The sequence below is a fragment of the Protopterus annectens genome, chromosome 12.part0 (assembly GCF_019279795.1).
Source record: "Protopterus annectens isolate FY-2018-M chromosome 12.part0, PAN1.0, whole genome shotgun sequence".
NCBI lineage: Eukaryota > Metazoa > Chordata > Ceratodontiformes > Protopteridae > Protopterus > Protopterus annectens.
Window position 1 is genome coordinate 1,184,497,469 of NC_056746.1, and position 16,628 is coordinate 1,184,514,096.

The 16,628-nt window shown below is 40.0% G+C and overlaps 1 protein-coding gene across 2 annotated transcripts in view; it reads left to right on the forward strand.

The window, feature by feature from the left end:
• Positions 1 to 15,050, forward strand: part of CTSA (cathepsin A) — a 580,280-nt gene extending 565,230 nt beyond the window's left edge. For both annotated transcript variants that reach the window (XM_044090224.1, XM_044090225.1), the window contains exon 15: positions 13,277 to 15,050. In XM_044090224.1, coding sequence (XP_043946159.1) covers positions 13,277 to 13,360 — 84 coding nt within the window. In that variant the 3' untranslated portion in view covers positions 13,361 to 15,050. The remainder of the gene's footprint in view (positions 1 to 13,276) is intronic.
• Positions 15,051 to 16,628: the final 1,578 nt, after the last annotated feature.

The window sequence follows — 16,628 nt, forward strand, 5'->3', positions numbered from 1 at the left end:
TGGAACAATACACCACATTTTGTCATTAAGTCCCGGTGAGAAAAGCCCACCAAGTTTGACTATCCATCTTTTCTCCTTGTTGTTTAAAATGTCATGCCATCCTGTTTTAAATGCCCGGTTTCCAATAATGTTATCAATAATGCAGAATGAGAATTTAGCAGTGGGATGCTTAATGGTGTGTCTGTATAGTGCATTTGTAATCCTGCAATTTCTAATATCCCCCAAATGTTCTGATATCCTAATGCGAAATTGTCTGGATGTCTGACCAACATAAAAAGCCTGGCAGGTACAGGTGGCTAGATAAATAATCCAGTCTGAGCTGCAGTTTCCGAAAAATTAGATGTCATATAGATGGACCAGTGTTTTTACTCGTAAAACTTTTGGTTTTTAATATATAACCACAGAAACTGCAATGACCACAGGGGTATGTACCAACTAGTTTGTCCCCTGTTAATGTTCTCTGTGTACAAGAGTCATCTCCCATGCCACTCTTTTTTGTAATGAGAAAAATGGGAACCAAGTGTTTTGCCCTTCCTGTATGAAAAGTAGCACCGTTCACCTAAATATCCTTCCAAAAGAGGGTGAGATTTGAGTATGTTCCAATGTGCATTAATGATATTAATGAGATTGTAACTGTTTCTACCATATGTAGTGACAAATCTGCATGTATCTAAATTGTTAGATCTGGCACACAGGGGATAAGAACTCATTCCACTAGGGCTAACAACTTCTACAGCATTCCTCAGGGGAGTCCCTACCAGGGACATCCTGGAAGTTGCAACTTGGAGTTCTGTACACACCTTCATCAAGCATTACCACTTACCTGTCTTTTTTTAATTCCAGAGCTGGATTTGCCACAGCAGTGTTACAAGGCCTGCTAGACAGCCCTAATACTTCTTGACTGCCTCCACCCTTACTCAGCTTTTCTTGACTGCCTCCACCCTTACTCAGCTTTGGGAATCAACCCAAGTATGATGACTGCAACAGTGAAATATGAAGAACATAGTACAGTTGTGTACACTTACCATAAATGTAGAAGTTCGAGTGTATTCACTGTTGCAGTCCTGATTACCCTCCCTCCAGCCCCCTGACTTTTCTAGACTTTCTACCTGTCCTCTTTTTGGCCATATCTACCATGTAATTGCTTCCTATTTTTCTGGGCTCCTGACATCTGGGGCAAGAAAAACTGATGTAATGGCGTTGGCTGCATGTTTTATACCCCTGACAACCTGACGTCATGGAAGAGGCGACAGCATCCGACGCAGAAATCCCAAGACTCTGGTGTTCGGGCCGACTGAGAGCTACCTGCAGGCAGATAACCCAAGTGTGATGCGTGCAACAGTGAATGCACTCGAACATCTACATTTATGGTAAGTGTACACAACTGTACTTTCTTCATTGCAAATGTGCCACAGCTTGGATATTTCAGAAGCTGAAGTAGCAATTCCTAGGTTGTTTGCTTGCAGATAGTACTCATAATTGTCCATCTATAGCCCACTTGTCTGTATCTTCTGAATGGTATGAAAATGTTAGAAGTAATATATCATAGTCTAATGTGGGCATTTCGTTTAAGAGCTGAACTGACACAGAACGTGATTAAAAGGGGGTGGCCTGACAAGTATTTCAAAGTACTCTAAAAAAAAATTATATCATGTCTCCCCCGCATGTCATGTCAGTAAAGTGCGATACTGCATCTGTTTTTAACACTTAAAGCCATTTGGTAACCAGAATCTGGGTTAAAAAAGTCTGCCTCAGCAGCTTGCTTCTGACTTTGCAATAACCAGAACTCAAGCTGAAAAAACGCAAAATAAACTACTGAAATAGAAAAAAGACAGCTTCAGAAAGCAACCAGTAGTTTTAAAGTGCATAAAGCGCTTTTTGTTTAATAAAATCAAACTTCTTCAGATGCCAAGGCATTTTTTTCTATTTTAATAACCAGAACTCCCAGGCTGGGCTCCTCTACATGATTCTTCAAAGTATGTTTTTTCCACTGTATAATTGGCTGTAGTGATACTATTAACGGAATGCAAACAGTGATAAAAATCTGTGTAGCACACTTGGCTAACTAACACTTCAGCAACGGTCAGCAGGAGTCGCACAGGATGGAAAGCTTAATTTCAAAAGCAGGTTTCTGAAAGTGAATATGAAACAAACACATTTATTTTTGCAGAGGGGAAGCCCCCCCACACACACACACACACACACACCATGCATATGGTTGCTATACCCATACTGTCACTGCTGAAACACACTTTCAGAATTTGACTTTTGGTCTGTATGTGCACTGCTGTCTTGGGCTTCTTTCACCAATCCTTTCCTGCAGTGCCTACAGTTATGAATTGTGGTGTCTGTCTTTTTGTTGTGATACTGCTGCCTCTGCAGTGCCTACAGTTATGAATTGTGGTGTCTGCCTTTTTGTTGCGATACTGCCGCCTTTTACTAAAGAGCATGAAACATTCACTGGAGCAAGTTCCGCCCCAGCCTTAAAGACGATAGTGGGATATGGGACACACAGAGATAGAGAGACTTTGATGGAGGTATATCGATTGACTAAGTATGGAGTTAGGTGTTACTTGTGGTGACAGTAGTATTGAATATGCTAAAATGGAGTAATGGTGGTTAGGACATACAGGCACTGATGGCAATCATAGTGTAGGGTAATGAGCGATGTTGATTTGAATATATTGATATACAGAAGTGCAGTGTCGGACATGTCACTTAGGCAGCTGTAATAGTGGTATAGAGTATTGGGCAATGCAGATGAGAATGGGGTGACAGTGACATAGGCTTGTAAGGTAAAACTGAACACAAACATCAAGGAAAAGGCTGGATCAATTTGTGACAGTGTGTAATGATTTTATGGGGGATAATTACAGACATGAAATTATGTCGCCTAAGCTTCTAGAAATCTAAATGGTGTCATCCTTGACGTTTAAACATAGGATCCTTTAAGAGTATCTGTTGGTAAGTTCAGGGTCATTCTGTATAAGTTAGATTAAAAAAATATATAATTTGTGAGTTAAAGTTGTTTGATACAGAGATGTTGTCATTTAAAGAAGAATAATAGAAAGATGAGATGAGCTGTGACATAGATCGCAAGTGCAACCGAAGATGAAAAAGTATGATGTCAGAAAAAAGTTAATCAGATTAAAAGAAATGATGACAACTAGAAGAGCTTCAACAGGTTTAATGGTAGCTGGCAGACCTTTTATTTGTTGTGAACAACAAATGACTTGAGTCTGAGTATGGCTATGAAATACCTGGGTAAGTGGAACACATGAAATTGCAGCTGGTTACAATGGAAGACGAGATTTAAAAGGAAACGTTGGAGACTGGAGTATAAGAAATTGAGGAAGATATTGATTTATTAGATGACATGGGAAAAAAGTTGGCACAGTGGGCAAAACAAGTCATTACGTGTTAAAAATGTGACGCATTTACCTTTGACTGAAACCAATCAAAATGTTGTTTTGATTTGGTGTATTTCTTCTTATGAGAAAGAGCAGGTTTTGTGGCAGCTTTGCTAAGGAAGAGGGAAGTTTTTCATGACTGGTATATCTGTTTGTGATGAGCATGATTATTTGGAGGTTACTGTTCAGGAGCACATTCATTTTATGGAGGTTACTCAAGAATGTTAAAGTCGCAGACTGAAATATAGACTAATTTTTCCTGCCATATTTAAAGTTTATTCGATTGGAGGCATGTTAACCTTTACAGATGCTGAAGAGGTCATTCAAAGAAAATAATTTTCAATACATTTTTCATTTGAAGCAATTACAGAAGATTATATTGGTATCTGTAACACTGAGGATAGAACAAATTCAGTGGAAGAAGAAGATTAATCTGATGAAGAAGAAGATACAAATTGAAATGGAAGACTTTTTTTGCACTGCAGCTGTTGCACAATAGTTTGAAAGAATGAGCATCTCTACTTTAAAATATGTACTAGGTAATGAATAGAATATTTGTTTTGAGATGCAAATGAGAAGGATGCCATATTGGATTATGACTGGGTCTGCAAACCTTAAGCATCTTAGTGTATTTTGAGACAAAAAAAAATTCAACTTGGGAGTGAAGGGAAAGTCGAGAGCTGACTCCTGGTATGTTCCAATACTGGCATTGTAGTGCAGCATACAAAGAATACTGCACTCCTGGAATGGTGTCTTAGAAGAAATGTCTAACGAAAAACAATTTTCTTAAGGGGATGATAGTGATTTGTGTGAATGTAATAGATCCTGTCACACTTGTGAAAGGTGCAGGGCACTTTCTTAAATGCCCTTGCCAGCCTTTCCTTCACTTGATATAAACAACACCCGTGGTCGGGTGCCCATCAGTTTAGAGAAAAATCAGTTCATCAAACATGCCGTTCGGTGAACTGCTCATACTGAGATTGCGGATCAGTGAAAATCAGGAAATTTGCTCTATATATATATAAAATTAGGGGTGGGGGTGCAGCCCCCCACATGAGGGGAATTTGATAAATGGCATTTCCGATGAAATGCTGTTCGCTGAACTGATGGTTTAATTAAGTGATGTAGTCCCCCTCTGGTCTACCCTGAACACAATCTGAAGGTTTACTGGACTCTACCCTGTCATTTAAACCCTGTGGTCAAAAGTAGACAAGTTCCATGACCGAGGGTGTTGCATTATATATGTTTTTTTTTCTGCTGCAGTGGATTTTGGAAAAAAACGAGCAGCAGCTCCACCCAGGTGCCATTTTCATCATAGGTTCATAGGTTTATACTAGGCTATCTGCCCTAAGGCATTCATAAGCCTAGCCCAAAGTTTTGTGGCTTACGCCACCCCTTATATAAAAAAATACTATGCCCATTAGTTTGTTGTGCCTCTGTCTAGCAGTGACACAGAGATGATTCCCGGGGTAAACCTGCGATCTCCCATCCACAGGTCAAGATTTCTCTTGAACAGAGCCAGCGAGGTGCTCTGCCTCACATGGACCGGGATTTTATTCCACAGCATAGGGAGTCTCTGAGTGATAAATCTATCCCTCCAGCATGTCCTATTTATATCCGTGCTAAGGTTTAAGTCGCTTGCTCTGCTGGTTTTGGTGGATTTGGATTTTTTGAGGTGGAGCATGTCCATTAATTCCGGGTTGGACATGGCCTTGTATGTCAGGCACATGTCACCTCTGAGCAGACGGTATGCGACTGAATAGAGCTGGAGTTTCTTCATTCTGGCAGCATATGACAGATTTTGGAGTCCCTTTATCCTTTTGGTGAGGAACTTTTGGGGTCTCTCCAATTGCTGCAGATGTCGGGTGAGATGCATCCCGAATGGGGCATTGTACTCGATCATTGGTCTGATAAGTGAAGAGTACAGGGGAACAATGACCTCACTAGATCTGGATGTGAATCCCTTCATGATCAGGTGGGCAATGTAGAAGGTCTTTCTAACCATTTTAGCAACGTGAGTGTCAAAAGAAAGGCCACTGTCAACCTGGGTCCCCAGGTCCCTGATAACCTCTTCTGTGCTTAGTGGATTGCCACCTATATGGTAGCTTGGGATTACCTTGTTTTTCCCGAAGGGTATGACTATACATTTTTTGGCGTTTAACTTCAGGCCATGGCTCTCGCACCAGCTATCTGTTTCCGTGAGTCCCTTCTGAAGGATATCCGTGTCTGATGCACTTTCCACTATGGCGCCCAGTTTGCAGTTGTCTGCAAACTTTGTCAGCCAGAGTCCTCCCATGTTGGCCTGTACTTCTGAGAAGTAGATGCCGAACAATAGGGGGCCAAGGACCGAGCCCTGTGGGACACCACTTGTGACCGGCTTGGAGTCTGACATAGCGCCAGCAACTCTAACCCTGTGGGTTCTGTCCTTAAGCCAGTTTGCAACCCATCTTGTGACATATGGGTTTACATTTAAGCTGGTAAGTCATCACAATGATTTTCCTTTACTCTTTATCAAAAATGCCTTTTACAGAATAAAATCATATAGAACTTGTTTGTGCTTGATACTGCACGATTTTAACTAGAATTGTTGCATATGCTAACATAGCCTTTGACATGTACAGGTCATGCTGGAGAGAGTGAGATACAGTTTGTTTTGGATTTAATAAAGTATCTGGTGGATCTGTGTACATTGTGGCTTCTTTTCTGGAGTTGGTTAGGCTAGCTGGTTTGTCTCACTGGCGGATTTATTGCTGTTTTTATGACTTTGGTGTTTTGGAATCCACTATTTGTTTTATTTTGAGATAGATACATCTCCCAAAGACTGACACTTCCATAGAAGAGGCTTACAGCATGTGAAACGGAGCCCTACCCTGACCCTCTTCAAACACAACCTAGATCAATGGATGGGTGACCACAGATTCACTCCTGGGGTGGTGCCCATGTCTCTCCTGGTCATAGGAAGTCGTTATTAACTACCACAGATGCTTACCTCTGCAAACCTCCCTCACCTAACCACTGACAGTTGGGACAAAGTAGGATAAATATGGCTAGGCTTGTAAGGGCTCTAGGGCCATTAGCCTAGTAACCTTCTGTGAGCCTGTAAAGTTTCTGCTACATCATGCCAGCATTATTATTTTAAAAGCCCGTGAGAGAGGAGGAATAGTGACTGCATTGAAGTTTTATAAAGCCTAATGAAAACAGAGTAAATAAGTCACTTATTTTAGTTTCAGAGCAAATTTAAATTAGTCACAGAAAAGCCATTGCTAGGTCAGTTGATGTCCTGGGCAGTCCCTAGAGTGGCAGCTCTCAACTCTGAAACAGTAGCAAAGAGCTTCTTATTATAGGATCTTGCTACATTTGCTATCATGCATTCACATTACGGGTGAACAAATGCATTCATTTAAGCATGATATCAGCTGCGGCTGCTTAAATAAACGCCTTTACTGGACTTGTGCTTGATCAGCAGCTCTGTGGTGTCTCATGTTTCCTGTGGTATAGTTCATGCTTTCTAACAGCTTGTGGTTGAGGCACCCACCTCCTTCACCCCCTGTGGCTATAGAAATGAGTTGTAGAGTGCAAAGCTGAAGTGTTTTAGAGCAACAGACGTGCAGTTGTGTACCTCACCAAGAACTATGGCCTGGAATTACAGTAATGCACTTGGAAAAACAAAAAAAGCAATGCTTTCATTTCTCTTTTCTTCCCTCTCAAGTCTAACTTTTAAAAATATGTAAAATGCTGTTTAGCACATGGCCATTAGCAAAAGGTCACAGAGTTTTTTAAAAAATGAAAATCCAGTATGTTTGATAGAAAGAAACCAATTAAAAAGGAAATAGCTACTTGCATTTTAAATGAAAAATGTAGAGACAGGACAACAGATTGTTTCACTCTTCCTGTATAATCTTATGGGAACAGTGCATTGTGGGATAAGGACCCTTGGCTATAAAATGAAAAAAAAAAAAAAAAAAAACACAACAGTGGAAAAAAAAGTACTGCTTAGAGTGATGCATAGGAACTTGTGCTGCATTGAAAGACAAAATAATGGGAAAAATGTATTTGTGTAGTTGTTGGGCATGTCCTTTATGTCGTACATGTTAAAGTCTATGTAGTAAAGTCCATGTAGTAGTCGTGAAATGGCTCTGTAGTAGACAATCCCAAAAGTCTAGCCTTGGGAGAGAAAGGGGTTCAGCAGTTTCACATCTGTATGCAATGCAAGCACATACCTGCTTAGTGCTGTCATTGCTTTAGTGGATTTGCTGACCCTTGCATGTGTTTTTCTGCGTTCTGCATCACTCTTTGGCAACATACCTGGCTCAAAAGTGTTAGTTTTCTGAGTTATAGATAGATGCTCTAAACATTGTTTCCTTGACTTGGCTTTGGATGTAGGTTCTGTAATTGCTGATTTGAAGAAGCCTAGCTAAGAGAATGAAGCAGTACTTGCTTTGTATGACACTGTGTCTACTGTTATGATCGAAACAAATTTTCGTATGACATATTGCAACATAATCGACAGTTACACTGACAAAAATACTAGAGGAGGTAAATAAAATGTTTTTATAACTGGAGTTTTGTCCTATGAAATTCAACCCACTTGCAAGGCTGTTTGCTAGGGGAGTTGGGGCTTTCTCTTTCCTTGGACCATATGCACTAGCATGAAATTATTGTTAAAGTACTTTAACTTTTCTTTGTTTTTGTGTTACTGATCAAGTGCTGCTGTTTCTTTTAGAAATTCCACATTGTGTCTCACAAAGACCCTCTGTGACTAACACACCTGCTTTGTTACAGGCTAGATTGTTTTTAATGATGGCAGCAACAGGAAATCAATAACTTTCCCAGCCATGCAGCCCTTTATTTACTTACCAACCCTTTTCCTTTTTTTTCTACATTACCTATGTCACCTAAGGCTTCAAACCTCTGTAGTCTGAACAGTCCCCATGCCTAATCCTCCCAAGTAACATCTGTACACCTCACCTTACTGATAACATAGTCATATTGTCACTGGGCGATGCAGTTCTCTTCTCAGTAGTCTAGTATTCCTTCACAGCCCCTTGAATTGTTATTGGCACTCCTGCAACAAAAGCTTGTTTCAGTCATGTTACCTTTCTACCAGGACTTTGTGCATCTCCTTCCCTTATACCTGTAGATGTTGTAAGTTTTCAGCAGAAGTAACTGATAACTAGCCTGTTGCATGTGTCATGCTACTGTTACCAACATCTGATGAAATGGAATATAACATGTAGAAACATAGTCGGAGGAGAGCATTTTTAGTGGGCTAGGACTTGTCTTTGTGCCTTTTTTAAAATAAATAAATAAAAACAGCTTAAACCATTTCAAAAATAAATAAATAAATAAAAATGCTATCAAAATAACCAGATGTGAGTGTTTTGTTTCCAGTTCTTACGAGGTCTTTTATCATGCTGGTTTCAATAGTTTAACTCAATCATAAATAGATAGCTCAGTTTGTCATGTAACTGTATATGTATTTCTAGCCACTGTTGTATTTCTTGAACTTGGCATCATTAATGTCTCTATGTCTTATTAATATGTGTGTATTTCTTCTCACATTAAATTCTCAAGGTACCCTGTTACCAAGAATTTTGAATTTAACTGCAGCAAATTCCTGAAAGATGTCAACAGTGTCTGCAGTCCATCTAGAGGTCCTAATAAATTCTGACTTCATCATGTTGTCTTTCATGTACTTGGGATGCATACTGCTGGAATTTAATAATGCATTACCTCACTTTATGTACTAAAACTTTTTTTTTTCTGAGGATATGGTGTTTTGTGGAAGACATATCCAGCCCCCCCCCCCCCCATTCCAGCGTACATTCTTCCCTTTTTCTTTATTTTGATCCACTGTTTGTATTAAGTTTCTTAACTGGAGAGAAGGTGACACTGGAGCAAGAGGGGAAAAAATTAAAAGCAAGAGTGCACCAATAGCAGCAAGAGTGCACCAATAGCGGAAAGAGTGTGTACACCAATCAAAAAAGAGACTGCGGTGCTGACAGTCGCACTGATATTGTGTGTACCACTGTGCTCAGCACTCTTCCCACCAACTATATCACTGCCCTATTGTCACTATTTGTCATCTCTGTCTGGCATATCTGCAGTACAATAATGTGCTGGTCACAACTATATTTTATTTACTCTTCCAGCCCTTTTAGGCTTTTTTATATAGTTTGTTTAGTCACTGTTGTATAAGCGCTGTTTACAAATTGATGGTGTGTATGCTGAATTTTGTCATGTGGAGAACTTGTGCAAGACTGCTAATCACAGCTGAATTTAAGTAATTAAATAACAAAACAGGTGGTGAAAGCTGAGTTGCAAAAAAATGGCACACAGCTGTTTCACAAATTAACTTGGAAACTGCTTTTTTTACTGTAGAAACTTAAGGAGTCATCTACTGTATGTCTGTACCCATGTGAACCTCAATGGACATTGAAATTGACTGTCAGGTGCTGGTATTGTTGCATGATAGTAACTTTCTTTGTTACATACCACAAATGATAACCTGTGAAAAACAAATTGAGAACCAAACCAAAACAGGGACCTTTGAAGCTCAGTAGCACACTATTAAATTGTTTTTAAAGGGGAATTTGCCCCTCCCACGAACCCTAACATAGGGAGCTATACCCCCACACTCTTGGTAGTTATATACTTACATATTTCAGGATCATAGGTTCATAGGCATGCACTAGGCTAATGGCCCTGGAGCCTTTCCAAGTCTAGCCCAAAATGTTACCCTGGTACCATGCCACGATGTTAGTTTACAGTGCCTCTATCTAGTAGGACAACTGGAGTGATCCCAGGGGTGAACTTTCTGTTACCTATCCACTCATCAAGATTTCTCTTGAAGAGGGCCAGCGAGGTGCTCTGCTTGACATGAATGGAAAGCTTATTCCAGACTATGTGCAGTCTTTGGGAGATGAACCTGTCCTTCCAGCATGTTCTGTTGATTGTGGTAATGAGGTTGTGATCTCTGGAGGGTGTGGCATGGGGGAATTGAGATTTCTTTAGGTGTAGCATTTCAAGTAGGGCTGGGTCAGACATGGTTTTGTAAGTCAAGCAGAGATCACCTCTAAGTAGACGATAAGACACTGAGAACAGCTGAAGTTTCTTGAGTCTGTCCATGTAGGACATGTGTTTAAGGCCTAGGATCCTTTTTGTGAGGTACTTTTGTGGCCTCTCCAGTTGTTGTAGGTGTCTAGTCAGGTACATGCCAAATGGGCGTTACATTCGATGATTGGTCTAGTGAGGTATGAGTAGAGAGGGGTGATGACCTCTTTCTTTCTGGATGCGAAACCTTTGGTTATAAGATGTGCCACGTAAAAGGACTTTCTGACCATAGTGGCAATGTGGTGGTCAAAGGTGAGGTGGCTGTCTACCTCGGTGCCCAGATCCCTTTTGGTCCTTTCAGTTTTTAGTGGGCTCCCATCAATGTGGTAATTAGTGGGAAGTGAGTTTTTTCCAGAGGGAATGATAACACATTTTTTGGCATTAAACTTAAGGCCATAGTTCTGACACCAGTCACTGGTCTCAGAGAGGCCCTTTTGTAGGATGTCTGTATCACTTGGGGAGTTGATAATGACTCCTAGCTTGCAGTTATCAACGAACTTAGTCAGCCAGAGTCCCTCTGTGTTGGCCTGCACTTCTGAGAAGTAGATGGCAAACTGGAAAGGACCCATGACCAAGCCCTGTGGGACTCCACTCATGACTGGTCGACAGTCTGACTTGGAATCTGCAACTTTCACTCTGTGTGTCCTGTCTGTGAGCCACTTTGCAACCCATTTAGTGATATAAGGATTGATGCCTGCTTTGGTAAGTTTATCAATGATACTCAAGTGGGGAATGGTATCAAAGGCCTTGGCCAGGTCGTGGTAGGCTCTATGCACTTCCTTACCCTCATCCACAGCCTTGGTGACTGCCTCAAAGAAGTCAACCAGGTTCAGCAGACAGGATCTCCCCTTGACAAAGCCAAACTGTGTGGGGTCAAGAGTTTAGAGATTGCCTATATCTTTGTTAAGCAGGTCCATGATGATGTGCTCCACAGCTTTGCATACCAGGCTTGTTAGGCTAATGGGGCGATAGTTCCTGGGGTTTGTAGTTGCTCCCCCTTTATGGAGCGTGACGACTGTAGCAGTGCACCATTCATTAGGGACAAAGCCTCAGGTAAGGCTGTGATTGAACAGGGTACACAGGTGTGGTGCCAGTTCATTTTGTAGCTCATGAAGGACACAGCCAGGGATATCAGGTCCCATGGATGCTGTATTCTTGGCTTTGGGCAATGGAGATCACTGTTCCTCAAAGTAAGAGGAATATTTTAAGATCACACACACATACTTGGCGTATATTCTAAGAAATTCTCACTTGTACTTCTGCTGTCCTGATGGTCTGTTACGATCCTTGAAATTTTAGTAGGTGCTTACAGGAAGTACTGTTTTATAAAATTTTCCATTATATGAGTAAACCGTTGTACTTGAAAGACACTGGGCAACCCTGTAAAGGACCACATCTTTTTTTTTCATTTCTTTTATGTGTCGTTATGGACAACACAAAAAGTAACGCAGTTGACAGCCATAGTTGCTAGGGTTCATTTAGATAAAGTTAGTTTATATATATATATATATATATATATATATATATATATATATATAGTAGCTAATTTTCCCCCGCTGCTTGTTGATCATCATTTCCCATCACAGGGATGAGGATCAACCAAGAAGAGCTATCATTCAGACATTCATTGGGGTAGTTCATCTTTTGTACTTGTAAAACCGTAACATCTCCACGTGCACATAGCGTTTGTGTGGAAATGGACATATGCATTAGTCTGATTGTGAAGGACACCCCCTTACCTCCTCATGGAATATTCTGTTCATGCAGCCCTCCTCACCCCTCTAGTGGAGGTGAATGGCTACACCCCTTCACTCTTCACCTCCCTCCCTTGCTCCTTGATTGCCAGTGTTGCTAATCAAACCCCTGTCACCTGAGTCGTAGTCATGACTCCATCCTTCTGTGTCGGAGAGCCAGTCATTTAATTACTATTTTTTATTATATTGTAATTTAGTACGTTGTATTTATTTTTCTGCATAACTCACTGCTTCCTTTTCCATGTCACATCTCTTTCTGAACAAGTTCACCTATTTAAGTTCAGAAGAAAACAGCCAAGACTGCCAATAGCGCCAAGACTGCTATCGGTGACTGCACCAGAATTGTATCCACAGTCAAGAATGTGTAATTTTCTATTTTTTCCATGGCCAGTTCAGCTAATAGAAGAAAATTAGGAGTAGGGAAATACTTCCTTAACTCAGATTTTCATTGATTTTGCAGTTCATTAATTGTCATTAAGCAAGACTGTGTACGAGTTCAACAGTTATGGCCTGAATTAGATTTTGATTGATCCAATACCAGGATTTCAAATAAAACATGACCTCTAAATTGAGAATTAAATTAGCCAGTAAGGATCAAGCCTGGGGTCTTCAGTGTTTAGTAAAATATGGAATGAAGAGTGAATGGTATAATGTAAACATAGTATATGTGGGTAACGTAATACAGTACTACTTTCTACTGCTTTACTCGCTGCTTCTGAGCTATTTTTTAATGACTGTAACACCACATACAACAATTGCAGCAGGACAACATGTGAAGGCTGTGTGGTGGCCCATATTGATACATTACTGTTGGGAGATGCATGAAACATATGGTTATACATGCATTTGTGTCACTGTATGTCTACCTGAATACTATATATATTACTCTGAATATCTGTAACCATCCAGACATTATTTTTTCATTACCTTTAAAATTGCTGAAGATAGAAGAATATCCTGGAGTGTTGCTAACAAATGTCTTTACTGATTATCTTACAGGGAGCTGGACACATGGTCCCCACAGATAAACCCAAGGTTGCTTTCACTATGTTCAGTCGCTTTATCAATAAGGAGCCGTTCTGAAAGAGAGAATGTTTACATTAACCACACAACTGCACTCTTCACGGAGGACAACCACCTTTCCTTTTCTTTTCAAGTTACTGTTCTTCAAGCTTTGAAGATGGAATATTTTTTGATTTGCTGCTTCAGCATGTTTGATTTGGAATTGCTTTGTTGTACACCGCTTTCAGGCTGTACTTTCAGATACCAGAAAATCAAGACACAGGTAGCATTTCTTCTCTCCCTTCACATCTGCACCTCAGTCTGTCTTTTTACTTATCCACAGTATTTTCTGGCCTGTTACAGAAAAAAGATTTCTGTGGTGGTGCATTTTAGAGGCAGTTATGCCCTGAAGGCTAGTCTGTCTGTTTACACACACTAAGGTTTAACTTCCATGTTGTTGGTTGTAAATAGTCATTCACAACACCATCTACTGTATCCGCCTTGCTTGATTCAGTGCATTGATGATGGTTCCTGCTGCTACATGAGGCAGTTTTTTCGACAGGCTTGTTTTGGAAGTGTTATGCTTTTTGTGTACCAAACGAAAGCAGAATGTGTTTTTTTTTCTGGAAGTTTCCTTAGAAGCTTTACTTTTTAGGATGTATGTCTGGAAAAAACAGATCTGTTCACATAGTATTTCATAATACTAAATGTGCTTGTAAGATGTGTAGAAATGTGGACCACTATGCAGTGAGATTTTAACAATGGTTCAACTATTACTGTCAATAATAATGCTAAAGATATGTTATGTTGTGTATTTTATTGTTTTGTATTGTCTAAAGTGTATTTTACAACATTTTCAGGTGGGCATTTGTGGTACAACTTTGATTTCTGCTGTAAAGATTAGGACTTGCGTCATATTTCTAACTGCTTGTTTAGTTTAAGCATTTGGTGGTGACTTGGGATCACCAGGAGAAACACTCAGACCATTAGATTTGTGTTCTATATTAAGTCTGCTCAGAAAGTCTTTACTTTTACCAGTGATCAGAACTGGTTTTGGACAGAGTTTATGCAAGTAGTTACCAACATTCTAGTAAGTATCAAAATATGCAGTCGATATTGTGTTCTTTCAAGATAAAATGTAAAGTCTCTTTAAAAGTTAAATTCATTGCATTTATGTTTTCCTGAATGTGAAATATTCACAGAATAAAAAAAATGTGGAAAATGGCCTAGGGACAGATATGTTTCCTATGTTGTATAATTTGCATTGTTGCCAAGGAATTACACTTGATTTGAATGGAACAAGTGTAGATAAATTGTGTGGTCATCTAACATGTTGCTTCTGTAAACTATAGGAACCTGATTTTATGAAGGTGAAAGACATTGTTTTTTAATATGCCCTGTGAGTGTTTGACAAAACAAGGTGTATGAGCACTTCATATTTAAGTCATCCTCAGGGAATTGCCTTTTTTTTTTGAACAACGGAACAAAACTTGGTCTGTTGCTGCTTTAAGTTCAGATTAATACAGAGTGCGTTGGATTAGAGAGATGTAGTTAGTCAACTAACTTCCATGTACTATCTGAGTAAATGCTGTATACTCATTTAGAAAAGACCGCCGTGCAAGCATATTTTTTAAATAAATGACACCATCAATTTTTAGTTATTAACAGTAGAAAACTTGAAGTGAGTTCTACATTTTGAACAAATCTCGCTGGCTTTTAACCTCACTTTTAAACCTAAAAATAAAAAAAATATTTTTGTGACTGATTAAAACTGTTGTTTCAGTATTTTTTTCAAAGACTTTCTGTTTTCGTATGTAGTTTATGAAGTTTTTGCTACCTATGTAAATAACTGTGCAAGTAACAGCCTGCTGGTGAGAGAGCAGTATTGTAGCAAAAGAGATGTCATCATGGCATCAAAAGGTACATAGTTTTATGCTTTCATATTTGATTTTTGCATCTGTACTTTTTGGTTTATTCATTTCCAGTTACTACAGTGATGAACATTTGTATAGGAGTATGTTTAGGACCAGCAAACTTCATGGTTGGTAATGGTCTCCACATATGCAAAGGTAAGTATTTATTGGTTGGTGGTTTTGGATGTGTGGGTATCTCTTGTCAGCACTTGGCTGTCATTCAATAATAGAATTTTATATTTGTACACTTTTCTTATTTTTTTATGTATTTTTTTTATTTTCTTGTATTTATTTGTTTGTGCTTGTTTATATGAAGAGGATGAAGAACGGAAAGGCTGTTGGTCCAGATGACATACCTGTGGAAGCATGGAGGTGTTTAGGTGAAATGGCAGTGGAGTTTTTAACTAGATTGTTTAATGAAATCTTGGAAAGTGAGAGGATGCCTGAGGAATGGAGAAAGTGTTTTGGTACAGATTTTTAAGAATAAGGGTGATGTGCAGAGCTGTAGTAACTACAGAGGGATTAAATTGATCAGTCACAGCATGAAGTTATGGGAAAGAGTAGTGGAAGCTAGGTTAAGAAGGGAGGTGATGATTGGCGATCAGCAGTATGGTTTCATGCCAGGAAAGAGCACTACAGATGCAATGTTTGCTTTGAGAGTGTTGATGGAGAAGTACAGAGAATGTCAGAAGGAGTTGCATTGTGTCTTTGTGGATTTAGAGAAAGCATATGACAGGGTGCCTAGAGAGGAGTTGTGGTATTGTATGAGAAAGTCGGGAGTGTCAGAGAAGTATGTAAGAGTGGTACAGGATATGTACAAGGGTAGTGTGACAGCGGTGAGGTCTGCGGTGGGAGTGACAGATGCGTTTAAGATGGAGGTGGGATTACATCAAGGTTCAGCTCTGAGCCCTTTCTTATTTGTAATGGTGATGGACAGGTTGACAGACGAGATCAGACAGGAGTCCCCGTGGACTATGATGTTTGCAGATTACATTGTGATCTGTAGTGAGAGTAGGGAACAGGTGGAGGAGACCCTGGAGAGGTGGAGATGTGCTCTAGAGAGAAGAGGAATGAAGGTCAGCAGGACTAAGACAGAATATATGTGTGTGAATGAGAGGGAGGATAGAGGGAATGGTGAGGATGCAGGGAGTAGAGGTGGCGAAGGTGGATGAGTTTAAATACTTGGAATCAACACTTCAGAGTAATGGTGAGTGTGGAAGAGAGGTGAAGAAGAGAGTACAGGCAGGATGGAGTGGGTGAAGAGTGTCAGGAGTGGTTTGTGACAGACGAGTACCAGTAAGAGTGAAAGGGAAGGTCTACAAGCGGGTAGTGACACCAGCTATGTTATATGGGTTGGAGACAGTGGCATTGACAAAAAGTCAGGAGTCAGAGCTTGACATGGCAGAGTTGAAGACGTTAAGATTTGCACTGGGTGT